General features: G+C 37.7%; 1 protein-coding gene across 1 annotated transcript in view; it reads right to left on the reverse strand.

Moving 5' to 3' along the window:
- Positions 1-16,876, reverse strand: part of Xkr4 (XK related 4) — a 410,235-nt gene that overhangs the window by 149,431 nt on the left and 243,928 nt on the right. The window contains exon 2 of the mRNA XM_031366737.1: positions 11,705-11,904. Within this exon, the coding sequence (XP_031222597.1) occupies positions 11,705-11,904 (200 nt within the window). The remainder of the gene's footprint in view (positions 1-11,704; positions 11,905-16,876) is intronic.

The following is a 16,876-nucleotide window of genomic DNA, read 5'->3' on the forward strand; positions in this document are numbered from 1 at the left end:
ATAAATAAGGCTGCTATGAACATGGTGGAGCATGTGTCCTTCTTACATGTTGCAGTATCTTTTGGGATTATAATACTTCTGAAGTTAAGAAACACTTCAAAAACTATTGAATACATAAATAAATTGAGGCTAATTCTTATAGTAAATCAATTTAGGGTAGTAAAAATGAATAGGCTATGTATGATTACATACAATTATAGCTCAAGAAAATATTTTTAAATGATGGAGTCCAAATGTACACAATTGTATGTACAAACATATATATATATGTATATGTGTATGTGTATATATATATGCATATAATTATAAAAATATGAAAATATTTCTTTAGAATAATGATCCTACTTATAAAAGGGGCCATCAAATCAGGTGAGGTAAGAGCAGATTTTCTTTGGTATTGTTCATATTCTTTCCACCTTGATAATAGTTGCTTACAGTTGCATGTCTTTTTGGATAATATGCTTGACTGTATACATGTATTATGCATATATTGCTTATGTGTTATAATGCTTAAAAATATTGGGCAAAACCGAGGATGAGAAGGGAAGAAAAATTGACAGGGTATACAGAAAGGGCTTCTAAGGAGGGATTTTTGTTTATTTGTGTTTTTTGTTTGCTTGTTTTGAAAAAAGCAAGAAATTAACATGATTCTAAGTGATAAGTGATATGGGCCTACTTTTCTCTTAGTAAAGATGAATACTATCATAGTCTGTATATTTGTATGTTGATGAAAATGATCCTGTCTTTTTTTCTAAATGAGTGACAAAAGGAAGTAAGAAGGAAAAGGAGAGGGGGAGTGAGAAGGAGGGAGGGAGGGAGAGAAGGAGGGAGACAGAGACAGAGAAAGACAGACAGAGAGAGGAGAGAGAGAGAGAGAGAGAGAGAGAGAGAGAGAGAGAGAGAGAGAGAGAGAGAGAGAGAAGGAGAGAGAGAGACTTACTCAGTAAAATACGAACAGACAGAGGAGCTGGAATCCAGTGAAGAGGAGGAAGTGGAGGAGGCATAGACCTAGTCTCACAGACCATATACTTAGCCCACTCAGCGGAAGTGGTGGGTAGATATAGTAGGAAACAAGGAGCTTGACTTTTATTACCTATGCTTTGTCACCAGAGTGAGGAATGAGTACATCTGTTTAGAGTGATGGAAGTTGGTCATTAGAAGTGTGAGGTCACAGAAAGTAGGAAACAGTTATCACAGAAGCAGAACACGAATTTCAACAGAAGGTACGTTAGGATTGCTAGATAATGCTGTGTGGTCACTTGAGATCTCTGGATGTATTCTTAAGGAGAGACATACCAAGTGTCTAATCAGCCACTGAGAAGTTATACCTTGTGCCTCATTACAATTCTTGTCAGGGAAATTTTCCCTCTAAAATTGTATTGATGGACTTGGTTGTGAAGCCTCTAAGCCGGAAGCAGGGATGCAGACAAAATGAGGCCAATGGAGGCTCTGTGGACTACATTTTCCAGGACTCCTGGACATGGTGTCTGTTGAGTTCTGTTAATAGATGGCCCTTGTGGGTGAGCAGAAGGTGGGTGGTGAGCAGTTCTTTATTCCGGCTGCCAGCTCAAACTAGAATTCTGTGATCAAGACCTTCAGAGCTCTAGCCTCTAATCTTCAGCTCTTGTCACCCCAGCTACCAGTCATCCCACAGCTTGACAAAGCAGTTACATCTGGGCAGCAAGAATATAACAGGTGCATATTTGGACTGTGAAAGGTTTCTTTGTGTTTAACATAAATAGATGTGTTAGGTCACCATATCCTCCTCTTGCAACAAGTACCTGAATGTCAAGTTATCACAAGCAGCTCACTGTTCCAACCAGGCAGCTTTCCTTTCCTTTCCTTTCCTTTCCTTTCCTTTCCTTTCCTTTCCTTTCCTTTCCTTTCCTTTCCTTTCCTTTCCTTTCCTTCTTAAGACATAAAATGGAACTAGTTGGAGCATCTGTATCTCCCTTCCATTTTCTCTATGTCACTTGCTTTTCTCTGGCTATTCGTGTAAGTTGCCCTTGTGATTATATGCAACACTCTAACATGTCAGAGCTAACATACCATGTTTCTGTTTTCAAAGATTACCAATAAAACCAATTGAAATCTGAAAAAGCAGACTTGCTGTATTTCTTTCTTTTTCACATATGCCCTGTTCCTGCACTGTCTGGCTTGCTTCATGAAGTCCCAGCTGCATTGAAGCCTGGTCCTCTTGGTCATCTAGATCTTGTCTATGTGTGCCCTTTTTTATTAATCTGAGAACCATCTTGACCCCAGCCCTGAAACAGGCACATCTGCCTCTAGGCATTCATCTCGTTTCATGAGCAGCTGTTTCTCATCTTTTCTTCCAGCACTTGTATATATGATTGCCTGATTTGATGTCTTCATTTTGAAATATCTGATATGCTCTTCTTTTCTGGAAGGTAATGTCCTCCAATTAACATATCACCGCAAAAGGAAAAGCCCAGTACCAAGCTACCTTAGGTACCATAGCGAGAGCTAGAGTGGGCCCCTGACTGTGGCTTTGCAGATTGCTCCTTTTAAATGCTGTGCAGGGAAAGGCAGGCGGGACACAGCATGCTGATGTAGGGCAGAGTCAGGGCCCAGTGTTTCCATCTACTGCATGTTAGTGAAGACAGATGCTCCACCCAGGCATCTAAAATAAGGAACTCCTTACTCTACCTTAATCCTACCCAACCTTCCCAAAGCTGTCAAAATTCTGTTTGCTCACTCATCCTTCATCTATCAGTTTATTGTTTTTAGTTAAGTTCATTTAGCCAAACTACACAACATAAGCTTAAGTTTAAAATACAAAGAACATTAAAATAAACAGTTTCAAGAGTTAAAGTTGCCTCTGATTGAGTGTTCAGCTTAACCTAAGGAGAACTCTGCTGGTGGACTAGAAGTAACATGTTTAGCCCTTTGAGTAATACCAGTGTGAGGTGGAACAATACAGGCAGGAAAACCCATTGTGAATTCTAATTGTCTCAGTTACAGTTACCGAACTGCATATCCATGGAGATTGTGGATCTGTGGTTGAATATGATATGTAAAGGAGATTTAATTAAACATATATATATATATATGCACATATATATATATCAAATGATTCCATTTAAATTGTTGTCCAGAATATGTTGAAACTGTTTGAAAATGAACTAAGAACCCTTCAAACATAAACTTTATGAAGAGATAAGCAAACTATTGGCAGTTAGTGGTTGATGGAGGAGACATTTTCTTCAGGGTTTTAACTATTTGTATGTCTCCCTGTAAGCAATCCTTCACCCACATTCATGAAAGCAACCCTATCTCAACTCAGTGAGTGAAAGGAAGAAGAAAGAAAGGAAGAAAGAGAGAAAGAAAGAAAAAATGGAGAAAACAAGGGAGAGATGGAGAAATAGATAGATAGATAGATAGATAGATAGATAGATAGATAGAAGATAGATAGATAGATAGAAGATAGATAGATAGATAGACAGACAGACAGACAGACAGACAGACAGATAGATAGATAGATAGAAGATAGATAGATAGATAGACAGATAGATAGATAGATAGAAGATAGATAGGTAGGTAGGTACAGATCACAGTAGAAGGGACTGGTTAAGAAGAGGGAAGGGGTAAGTGATAGTGGAAGAGAAGATAATGGAGTAACTATAATGACTATAATCTGATTGAAACTATATATATCTATGAAAATGTCATTACAAAATGTATTATTATGTATAATTAATGCATTCTAACGAAACACCAAGTTTTACACACACACACATACACAAGCAATATATTATTATGTATAATTAATGCATGCTATAAAACACCAAGTTTTATACTACACACACGCACACACACACACACACACACATTATGTGTTTCTAAGTATGCTTTGTTATGTAGTTTGTAATGCTACGTTATAAAATTTTATCACAACATGAAGTTCTTAGGCAGATTTGGCAAAGTACTTCACACACCATTACACACATAATAGACATTCAATAAATGTGTTAATGAACTAACTAAAATAGAAACTGCAAAGCAGATAGGTCTAAAGGGATTTGGGAGACAGTCTGTGCCCAGCCTGGCACTCTGTCCTATGCTTTATTTCTTCTGCAAAAATACAGACATGAAACCTGGCAGTTTCAGAAGATAGTGATAAGTGCTGGGAGGCAGGAGTGGCGAAGGAGAGGGGTTCTTCTCTGAGGAGGTCATAGGAATGTGGTTAGCTTTGTCTCCATCAGCTTAAATAGAGTGTAGATCAACTCAAAAGCCTAAGATTTAGGTCTTGAGGCTCTTCAGCTCTGACAAAGGAGGTGACTTTCATAATGCAGAGATTTCTTAGCTTGTTACTGGTAACAGCCTTTTTCTGGATGTTTGAGGAAACCCCTTAGTTGCTGACTCCCCAATAGTCTTACATAATCTGAGACAGGAATAAAAATATTCTTTGAAAGAACTTTCTGGTCCTAGGTCTTCCACGTTGATATAGCACACAGTGGTAGCTTCAAATTTCCTATTATAAGGATGACTTCAAACTTCTGATTCTTCTTCCTTTACCTCCCAAGAAAGTAATCCTGTTTTTTTCATTGTCAGGGATGGAATCCAGGGCTTCTATATGCTAGTCAAGTACTCTGTTGACTGGGGCACACCACAGCCCCTCCTCTTTTCTTGTCACAAAGTACCCAGGAGAATCTGCAGGTGAAAAAGGATGCATACAACTCCAAATGCATACAAGGACATTTGGAATATGAGTGAATGTGAGTAAAGGCTGGTATTAGTTACTGGCTTTTGTTTAGCAAAGCTTCCCTGAGCATGTGGATTGGAGACAGAACTAGTTTTGTATTGGCTTCATCACTAACAAAGTATCAGGCTATAATGAGTAAGATTTCTTTTGGCCTCCAATCTTGGAAGTTTTGGTCCATGGTTACTGGTTGAGGTGGTTTGGGTGTGTTAAGGAAATTCCTGGAGGCAGTAACACATGGTGGAAGATGCTTGACACATCATCTGGGGACAGAGGGAGAGGAAGGGCTAGAGGCTCATTACTCCTTTCAAAGGCACACCTTCCATGTCTAAGCTTCTGCTAAGTCTCCTCTCAAATATTCTGCCATCTTTCAACAGCATCATGGGCCTTAGGAGACTCTTTATATCCAAAACACAGAAGTCAGTAACTCATTTGGCACATTACAACTAAATACACTTAAAAGATAGAATGCGATCTTTCCAACCATGGCAAACAAAGTGGGAAGTTAAAATGAACAATTAAAACCAACTGGAAAACATTGGAATATCTGGGTTGGTAGACTGACACTGGCCCAACCTAGTAAATCCTGGTTTCATTTTCATAAACTTTACAGCTCTTAAGAGGAACATGGCTTTTGAATGAGGCTTCAGTATGTAACTAGGTGTGTACCCAGCTATAACCAAGTGCTGCACTGTATTCATGATTGGCTGTGTCATAGGGATAGTCATGCTGAACATTATATAGTACACTGTGGTCCCACACAGCAGTCCTAGAGTTGCTTTATGGAGCACATCTTTGGAAACAGGTATCCTGACACTGAGCAATTCTCTTCTGCTAAGGAAGGTCTGTAGACAACAGTCTGTTATGAGTCAATGTCTTCTCTGTCATTCTGCAAGACTAGCTCTAAACAAACTAAATTGAGTTCATGGTCCCTTTGTGTACTCAAAATATTGAACCCGGGACTTCCTACATATGTCAAATCGTAGTTTTACATCTAAAGTAAAATGGAGTTTATGTCTTTTTATGTAAGTCAAACCATCTGTGTATTGCTTATGATACCTTATACAATGTAGATGCTCTGCAAATTATTATACTTACAACGTAATGACAAGAAAACATATAGTAGACCATCCTTGACCAAATACATGTAAGGTCCAAGACCTTTCTCTTGCATTTTTTTGTTAATTGAATCAACAGATGTGAATCCATGTGTATGAGGGCTCCCTACAATCACTAAATCACCACCACAAAACTCAAAGTACCACATCAGAGAACCTCTATAGAGCCCGGCCTTTCACTGGCTCTTGGATAGGCCATGTGGGCACAGGCTTGACCACTACTAACCTTTGACTTTTGCTTTCACTATTAAGATGAAAACAAAATTCCTGAGTTCTTGGTCACATGTCCTAAGTCCTAATCTTCCTCAGATCTTTAGGACTTCCAACTCATTTTCTCTTGGTATGTCAGAATGAATATTTAAATCCTGGCTGTTTTCATTGTTATCAGCCTTCCCTTTCATCAAGTTCAGGCACTCTCCGACCCAAAGCTGTTTTCTTCCCCTTCAGGCCCAACAAGTGGTAGCCATTCATTCTTTCTTTACAAACTTTCTTGTGCTTTCTTCTCAGTACAGACCCATCAATTTACATCTAAAATTTGAACTATTCTATCTACTTTCACATGCTGTTATTTTCTTGTTTCTAAAACATCAGACTCCACCTAAGAGCCACTCACTCAGAACTTTTATTTTAGCAAATATTTTGATTAGATAAAGGATATACACAATCCAGGAAGCTCTGCATTCTGTGCAGATTGTTCCTGCTAAGTGCTTTACCTTCACCGGCTCACTTAATTTCCAGTCTTCTGAATTAGGTACCACTTTTGTCCTTCAGTACACACAAGCAAATAGAGGATTAGCCATGATGAGAGAGCTGCCTAAGGATATTGGCTGATACTTGTTCAGGGTACTGTGAGGAAATACAAACTGGGCCACAGAAACTGGAATGGGCAGCAGTCCCAGCTAAGGAAACTGTACTGTGTTCTAGAGTATAAGCATCAATGTAACAGGCTAAGGTATAGGAAAAATTAATTAATGTCTGAAGAGATGCTAGTGCCTGTTCATAGGCTCTGAGGAGAGAAGAAAATTAAGACATTCTCTGTGTAAATAGGAAGAGAAGGCAATGACTACTGAAGAAAATCTTGTGATACAAAGACCTTGAAACTTGCTCAAGAATTGAAGTTTCATGGAATGCCAACAGAAGTGTGGAGTATGTTTGTAGGTCCAGCAGTCTCTAAGGATCTCTGTGATAACCACAGGGAGAAGGGAGAAGGGAAAAGGAGGAGGAGGATGGATGAGAAGTGTTAGGCTGGTTATTAGGGCATATGTCAGGGTGGAACTGGTTTGCCAAGGGAAGTAGAGTATACACTCGATCTCTGCCTATCAGTCCCCATTCTCTTTGTACTGGACTGAGTTCTTCTCTCCCTCTCTTTCTGGGATATGAGACTGATTTGAGGATGCTCTGGCAACTGGAAGCCCAGAACACACTGAGTATCTTGTCTTTTATAGCTGGACTCCTTGCATGCTTCTTGCACAAAACAGAGCAGAGCTCAGAATGTTGCACCTCCAGAAAGGAGCATGTAGGAGCATGTAGGTAGCACCATGTTAACAGAGCTCAGCTGACAGTGTGGATGGGAAGTACTGGCTGTTGAAGATTACAGTGCAGTTCTGACCTCATTCATAGTCTCAGAAGAGCAGGCTCTCTTCCTGGACCGGGAGGAACTGAAGGACGATTATATCCACCAGCTCTCCCCTAAGCCTGCCAGCCTCCAATACAATGAGGCAGCCCTGACTCAATGACCCAAGAAGTGAGGAGAGAGAGAGAAAGAATTTCACAGTTAACAGATTTTAGGCATAACCCACTTCCACAAGGAGAACTCCTTTTCTAACCTTGGTTTTTTAAAATGTCACTCTTCTTGTTTGATTTTCTTTTTGTTTCTACGTGTGTCCTTCAGAGGGTAGTTGGTTAAAATTGAGGCAGAAAAACAATTTTACTTTTACATTATAATAATTTTAATCATAGTCACATGGAATGTCTTCCAGATTTAGGGTGAGTCTCAGCAGCCTGCTAAATAACAATGTCATAAGATTTTAATTGAGGGATATTTGAAAATACCCCATGGGGTTTCCTCGAGTTATTTGCATTAAAGGAGTACCTGACCCTGCTTTTACATTCAAAGCCCAAGAATTTCATCACTAAAGATGTATGAATACATGTCAAACTAAGCTCTTTTATTGAATTTACTTTATTCTTTTCCTCCAGAGTAAAAAAATGCTCTGTTCTTATAACCCATAGCAATTTCATTCATCAGCTGGCTCTTTGTAAGAGATGATCTGGGAGCAGAAGTGCCTCCTGATAATAGATTTCTTTTTACAGCAAGGAGCCAGTGAGTAGTCCCCGAGCTGGTCTCTGGCCACTGGAAGCATTGTAGTAACCACTCATTTGATTCACAAATTTTCACTCCTTTGTCTTGTAACAACATCCTAGCCCCTTCCTTTGCTGAAAGTCAGCAATCATAAAATCAACCTCATGTGTTTTCTTGCAATTCAATGACTTGCCTGATTCTACTGATAATTTTTGGTCACTGTGCCCATTGATCACCTAGGAATATGGCACAGGTCCTGGTGTTCTTGCAATACTCTGAAACTTGGTAGTAAGCTTTCTTTGGCCAATGCTGAGGTCCAACTTCTAAGCCTAGAGTATGTCTGACATAAATGTAGATGTCTTGGTAGATACAGGGGACAGAAACTGTGTCAATGAAGAGGTTCAATTCAAAGAAACCTAAATTTTGTTTAGGATAAATAATCCAAGAAAGACTAAGCATTGGGTAGTATATACTTGTAACTTTTTTTTTTTTGTACTTTAGACAAACATGGGTTGAAGATCCTTTGGGCCTGTAGCATGAGACCCTGACTTCAGAACACTAAAACCAAACCAATCAGTATACTAGGAATTGCCTTTCCCTTTATGTATGTATGTGGGTGAGCATATGTGTTGTATGTGGTGTGTGTGTGTGTGTGTGTGTGTGTGTGTTTGTGATTCTATACAATGTTCTCAAACAAGAGGTAATGTTTTCTTGGCCTCTCTTGGCTTTCCTCCTCTGTATGCTGAGTACATTGGGGTCACAATAGGGTGCAACCCTTGATCATCTATCTTCTTGAGTGTTCCTGGTTGTTGGTTTTGCTCACACCTGAATCTCAGCACTCAGGAGGCAGGAACAAGAAGAAAACTACTTGTTTAACTATACTAAAGAGTTACTAGGTTGCCCTGAAGATGCACACTGCATTTTTGGAGGGTATTTTAGTTTGGATTAGCTTTGATTTCATTTACATCTGTACTCACAGAATACTAAGCATTTACCTGTAGCTATCTCCTTTAGACATTTATTTAGAAGAGGAGATGTTAGAGTTCTCAGAGACATGAAGATTGTCTAGGATTTTTATTTATTTATATTGGTTTTATACTCTACTGAGGTGAGAATTCATGTAGTCCAGTCTGGCTCAAACTCACCATGTAGCTGGAGCTGACTTTGAACTACTAAACCCCTTACCTTTATACCCAAACTACTGGAATTAAGTAACAATACACAGTTCAAGATGGTCTAAACCATCAGGTAACTTGCCCAGTGTTTTACTGTGCAGAACTCTGCATTCTGGGTCACCGTCTAACCCCATCATGTTTCACTGACCAGCCACCCATGGATAGTTTCTGTGGCATCCCTTTTTTCTTTATGCCTTTCTCTGCTGTTTCTGTTTGAAGGGCCACCTTCTTTTTCTTCCAGCTTATTTTATGGCACTTGAGAATCATACCCTATAGATGTTTTTGTTACTCTTTTTTATTTAATTAATATAATATATTTTGACCATATTCTTTCCCCTCCCTCATTTCTCTTGGATCTTTCCTATATTCTTACCCACCTAAATCCATTCTCTCTCTCCCACTCTCCCTCTCTCTTTTGAAAAATAAGAAGAAGAATACAAATCAAAACCAAGAAAAACAGAAAAAAATTAGCATTGAGAAGAGAAATTGGTTATAACATTCAACTCCTTACCAAGAAGCTATTTTCAATTGATACCTTCTAGAAAGTGACAACCAGTCTTCTCCAGTGGAGTGGTACTGGGTGCATACACTGCAACCATGTATGCAGGGCAGACCCTATGCTCCAAGAGAAAATGGCCAACAGAAAATGGATGTCATGGTTTTAGTGTATTTCTGTAAAGCTTCTAGAAACAATGCTTTCTAGTGTAACATCAGGGTTGGGCCAGGCATCTCTTAACTAGGGGCCACTTGATACTAGGGCTCTGTGAGCTAAATGAAATCTTCCAAAGCAGCTATATTCTTTAAGGATATGAAACGAGTTCAACCTTGACTGAACAGAACTTGACTGTAGAAAAGGGACACAATTTAACGTAGGCTGTCCTTTGTAGCATATGCCTCACTTCTGTAGCAGACATGGCACCTCTCAGCTTTTGGAAAGTTTCCTAAGCTTACACACTAATCCTCTACCAACCATGCAACTGAGAATATGACAAGGACAACATTCAAATACCCTGCCTATCTATAGTTCACCTGTCTGATGACCTTACTATGTGTTTTATATATTCTAGTTCACTTATTTCCTTTTCTGTGACTGTAAAAGTTCCTATGAAGCTGGGCATGATGTCAGATGTCTGTAATTTCACACCTGGGGTGTGGAGGCAGGAAGATAAAGAATTCAAGTCCAGCCTCTGGCTACTATACAGTAAATTTGAGGGAAGTCTGTGCTACATTTGTTTCTGTTCAGAGAAAAAAAATCAATTAACAATTATAAGTAAATAAAAAAATAGTGAACTTTCCCAGGTGTAACATGCATTTATAACAGTGTTTCTGTTTCCAAATCATAATCATTTACAGTTGGCTCAGAATAAACTGATAAAGCAGAGTTGGTATTTTCATCTCTATAGCACATTTTATATTTCTTTTCATGTCATATTTACCCTGGCCTCTATCTCTAAATGAGAGCATCTAGCCCAATTTGACATAATCTTCCCATAACAGCTACAGAGATATTGGAAATTCCAAACATCATTCAGATCAAGTCTCTATCTGGAGCAAGAGAGAGCATGGTAATATTATGTATAACTCAGAAGAGCTCAAACAGCTCTACAGAGGAGAAAATAGCATTCATATTGTACTGTGCTATTCACGAGGCATTGTCTATCTGATAACAGGATTGACAAACATGTCAAAAAACACACCAATTAGATTTGTCCCTTACCCATCAAACTTATACCAACTTATTCACCTGTCTATCTACAGTAGCCATTTATCCTCTTCATGCCTTGTTCGAGGATAGATCTGAGCACCTAAATAAATACCCATGCAGCTTATTATAAATCCAACGGTCTTTCTGGCCACATGACCAAGCAAAACCACAAAATATTAACCAAATAATTATATACCTGCCATGAAATCTATAGTACAGAACTATACATATTGCTATATATTTACAATATTTTCCACATGAGTTTTAAAAACAATTATCAAGGTAGCCTCTAACATTTTTTTATATTTCTTTATATTTCTTAATGTCAAAGGCAATGACATGTATATATGACAGAAAATAATTGTTATTGTTGTCTTTGTAACTTTTGTAAATTATTCTACCAAGTAACCATAAGACTTTACCTCTATGATCATAAGGAGCAAGTACAAAATCATAAATTACATTTTTCCCTGCTAACATGACATCTGGAGGGCAAAGGGGATGGTCTTTCTATTAGTTATCCATGACAGGCAATGGTAGAGAAAATATAATTTCCAAATCATGTCCAAACCAGCAGACATACAAGAGGCTTAAAATGGCTAAGAAGGACACCATGCATTTTTGGAATGTGACATAAGTAGCCAATCTCTCTCCTAATTCAGAGACCAAATGGCAAGCCCTTACCTTGGAGGGCCTGTAAGCTGTGAGTCTGTACAATAATGCAGAGCTGCAGGACCAATTGTGGAGCACTTTCCAGAAAGGTGGCTAGCAAATGCAGCATGCTCACATCTGCATACTCATATACCATCTTCCAGTAAAAGCGCCACCTGCCAGTCTCCCCACTCTGCCGGCTCCGGATACCTAAGTATATTGTATGCAAATACCTGAAAGAAGACATAGACACAAGGTAGAGATGAGTTGACAACTTGAAATTCAAACTCCAAAGTCATTTTCCTGTCATACATGTAAGCATGCACACAAAACAAGGAACTTGGTCACTGTTAAAGCTCAAAGGGAAGTGTCTTTACAAGAACCCACAGTCTTGCTTGCTCAGTTTGGGAGACCATAAGCTTCAGAAGCGCCCTTTTCAGGCACCCCATTGAATTGCAATATGAAGATGTATGAGTTGGAATTTTGTGAACATAGGGTGTGGAAGGGATTTTCTCTTTAATTTACCTCAATCCTTTCTTGTTAGACCTGTGTGTACCCAAATGTGGACACAAGATGGCTTTCTCCCAGCACACAGGACAAGTCTGGGACTCTAACAGTTATGTACTTACAAACTCCCTCATGTCTTTGTCAAACTTCTGCATTATTTAAAATGCTTAGACATATACAACAAAAGATAATTTGGCTAATCAATCCACTAAGCTGTCATAAAGATTGGCTAATCATTGACATGTTGCTGGTACTTTTCAAATGTATACTTATTTGTGATGTGTGTGCATGTGTGTATGTATCCATGTGTGAATGTGTGTGTTGCCTGTGAGAATGAAGGCATAGGTTCACATGTGTAGCCAAGAGGTTGATGAAGAGTGTGCCATTCTCAACTTTACTTTTTAAAAACAGGGTTCTCACTGAACCTGAAGCTTGCCACTTTAGCAAGGATTCAGTGAATAATGTCAGATATCCTCTATCATTGCTCCCTCTTGGATTACATGTGTATGCCACCATGTCTTGGTATATTTTTTTACATGAGTCCTGGGGATTCAAACTAAGGTCATTATGTTTGTACCACAGGTACTTATTAACCAATCTTCCCCTCCAAGTAAACAGAACTTTTATTAAAAAGCAATTTTAAAACCAATACTATCATCACAAATGAACAATGAGAGATTCTTCAATGATTAAATAGTCAGGAGGCATCTTTTCCTAATTATTGCAATTCTTAACAGTTTGCCACACAAGGCCCACACTAGTGATTACTTTATGCATATATGTATGTATATATACATACATATGTATATATATTATGTATATATTACATGTATATACGTATATACATAATACATATATAGTCTCTTTTAAACTGTGGTTCCCCTTCCATCTCTTATTTCTTGCATGCATTTCATTGTCTTGAGTTTGATGGTTCCATTCTCCTAGTGCATTTATTATATCTACCCTTAGTGTTTTCTTCCAACAAGTAGTTTGTCACAGATCCAAACTTGAGCTTCAGCAGGTGATGCTCACTTTCATTAGAAGAAGCACACAGTGACCTGTCTTTCTCTTCTATGATGCTATTACCCGAAACTGGAGCTGCATAGCTGTGACATTTTGAGCAATCATTCCAGGACTTTGGTCAGTTTGGTTGTCTGAATTTTGCTTTCTAGTAGATCCCTCAAGAAAGGAACATAGTGACAGTATTCTTTGAATTTTTAGGTATTTCTAAGGAATACACAGTCAATCATTTTATAATAGATGGAAATAAAATTTCTTTGACAATGCCTCCTGTAGCAGGAAATGTAACCTGGACTGCCTGGCTGTGGAGCCCATTACAGAAAATAAGTTCAGAACAAGTCAGTATGAGCAAAGATGGAGAAAAATATCAAGCAGAGAAAAAGTCCACCCTCAGAAGATATTTGGAGTGTGGTTGTAAGAAAAAGATGCACAGAGATATTCAACAATAGCTGCAAACAAGATTTGGTGGCTTTTGTTGTAGTTATGTATTTTTGTTTTGTGTGTGATGTTGGGAATTGAGCCCAGGATCTTGTATAATTAAGACAAGCATTCTATCATCAAATTACATCAAAGCCTAATTTTCTGGGCTTTGAAGTTATATTGTTTAAAGGGTTCAATTTACAAGCAGGTTCAAAGATTAAGCGAAGTTTAAAATTCAGTGGAGTTTAAAATTAATTAAAAATATAAACTGGTGTGTTTGTTTCTCTTGTAGAATTTAACTTCATAGATGAAATTCTGCAGTGGCTTATAAGGTGCACCTATCATTTTGTATTCCCCCTGGCCCCCAGGTAAATGTAAACCTGCCAGAGAGTTTTAGATAGAAAAGAAAGGAATCTGACATGAACTTTATCATCATTCATTGCTTGGAAAACAGAAGTAAGGTGGGTAAAGAAAGAAGCATAGGCACTATTGGGGAAGCTCAGGTGAGAGAAGATGCTAGTGATGTTCATAGTTTGATGCTATCTGAGGCGGGGCATATCCTAAAGTCTTCATAAGCTGCATTTGCATTTGGAAGGACTCAATTAAGGAACAATTGCAATTGTCTTTGAGCTTCCACAGAGGACTACTTTATTTCTGGTCCCTACTGGGAAGAAATCATGCATATTCTTGACATTTTTGCTGCCACAGATTTAAAGGCTACAAACAGCTCTCTCTGGTCTGTGGTTCTCAAGGACCAGCACAAGAAACCATTACTCTCCTCACACTGTGAACTCACAGTAAACCTAGTACTATAGATCGGATTCTTCTGGAAGGAAATAAAGATTTGGTGCATTAGAGTTTCACAGGTATGAAACATGAAATGGAGCCTCCCAACAACACACATACAGAATCCTAACATCTAAAAAACAAGGAGAATGAGCAAATGTATCATATGTATTGGATAGCTTTCATAGATTATTTTAATGTGCTAGAATAAAGCCAAATTTAGTACCTCAACCATTTTATGTGAGTAGCTCTATGACATAAATACATTCATACACAAAACCAAGTAATTCCCTGTGCTGACTCACAAATAGGTCCCTATTGTAACTCTGACTCTTACCTCCACTGTCCTTGGCCTCGGGCAACTTCCAATCTTTCTGTCTTTGTGACTATCTTTCCTCTAGCTATTTAAGTATGTTTTAAGTTTATAGTATTAACTATACAGTATCTGTCCAGTGATTTGTTTACTTAAATTATGTTATAATTATATTAAATTATATCAAATTATAATTAATCACATTAGATATATTAAATTATATTTTAATTCATTATTTAGTTCATCTATTATTTATTTAAATTAATTTATTAATTTGTTATTAACAATGTTTTAATAAAATGAAATGATAATATACTTAGGGCTCATTCACTCTGTGGTGGGTTCCAAATCATTTCAGATAGGAAGTTTTTAAATGCATGAATCATTACAATAGACTACTTGATGTGTCATAGCCAACAACAAATGAAATGAAAAAGTATTCCTTAATAAGGTATTGTCTATTATAGCCTGAAGGCTTTGCCACTATGAGGCAGGAGCAGAGGTGGTCATGTGAAGTATCAAGCTAGGGTTACATTTGAGTTCTTTATCTTTATCTTCATCATCTTTATCTTTATCTATCTTTCTCTTTATCAGACTAAGAACATGCACAAATACTCCACTAAAAATGTGCTAATTATGTACAAAATGATGTTATTTATAGAACAAGAGGGATTAAAGTTCAAATGCTCAACAGATTGTCACTGGAATCACAGTTTATTAATTCATTGTACCTGTGGGGGAATGTTTCCAGGACTTGTTTGAGATACTCAAATCTTCAGATGCTTAAGTCCCTTAGGAAAGCCTATGCACATCCTCTCGTATCTGGACATAATTTCTAGATTACTCATAATCCAAATTGAACAGGAAGAAACAGCAGCCATCTGTGCTGTCTAGCATGTAATGTAATGTCAAGAAAGAGGTGTGTATACATTCGGCTCAGATGTGATTTTCTTCTCTTCCACTTTTGATGCACTGTTGATTAAATCCTTTCTATTCCTCCTGAGATTCATCATTTGCATATGCCCATTTCTCCTTGTACTTATGACTCTATGATTTCCCCTTAGATCATTTTCAATACTGACATGTGACTTTTTAAAATACTAATCCTAAATTTGGCTTCTAAGATGGACTATATTAACCAAGTCATAACAATCCTCACTTCATGTTTTACTACAATTTAACCTAGAATCATGGACTGAATAAGCCATTGGGATTTAGAGATCAGTTGTCAGGGCTACAGAACTGATAAATGGAGCCTGGAACAAGATCCCAGTAGTTCTGATGCCTAGACCTCCAATCTTTTATTATTGTCCATCTGGTTTTAGTAATTCTGGAATTTACCACATATAAAGCACACTATATGTTTTTCTGTCTTCTACATGCTTTTGTTGTTATAGCTGAGAGAAAATAGATGTTAAGTTAAAGAATTATAAACCTAGATAGACCTTGGACCATGATACTAGTTCTAGGACTCTGTGAGGAAGATTAATATTTTCTTAGCTTGAGACTTTCATTGTGTAATTTTTAAAAGATGCTAAAATCATTAAAAAATTAGATGAAATTATATGCATAAGTTATCTAAGAAGCAGTCAGTGATGTCAGATATCCTTTATAATAAGTCTGGTTGTTTCATGAGTGAAATGAAGAGGATCAAGGATACCACAAATTTTGGATTTTCTCTTTTATTATCTGATATTCATCTTCTGACTTAAGGATATATGAGAGCTACCTTATATTGGTGTTGCAAAACCTTTAAACAACCATAGCTCTGTCTCTGTCTTCTATATCTTTTCCTTGGTGTCATATATAAACACCTATCATCTATCCATCCATTCATCCATCTGTCCATTGGCTGGTCTGTCTCTATCTACCTATTATTTACCTATCTTTCTTCTACCTGTGTACTTATTTAATCTATTATCTATAATTATTATTACCAGTAATCATTAATATGGACAACTGAGATGCTATAGATACATTGTAACTATATATTTATGGGATGAGAAAAGGATGGATAATGGCAATCTTTGGAAAATACACTGTATGTCAGCATTAGCATGATAATACTGGACAAGAATTTACTCCTTTTTGACACTAGGTGTTATGGCAACTGATCTGGAGTTTCTACACATCAAGTTATAAAAGATGATATCTCCTTT

This window comes from Mastomys coucha, unplaced genomic scaffold (genome assembly GCF_008632895.1).
Source record: "Mastomys coucha isolate ucsf_1 unplaced genomic scaffold, UCSF_Mcou_1 pScaffold14, whole genome shotgun sequence".
NCBI lineage: Eukaryota > Metazoa > Chordata > Mammalia > Rodentia > Muridae > Mastomys > Mastomys coucha.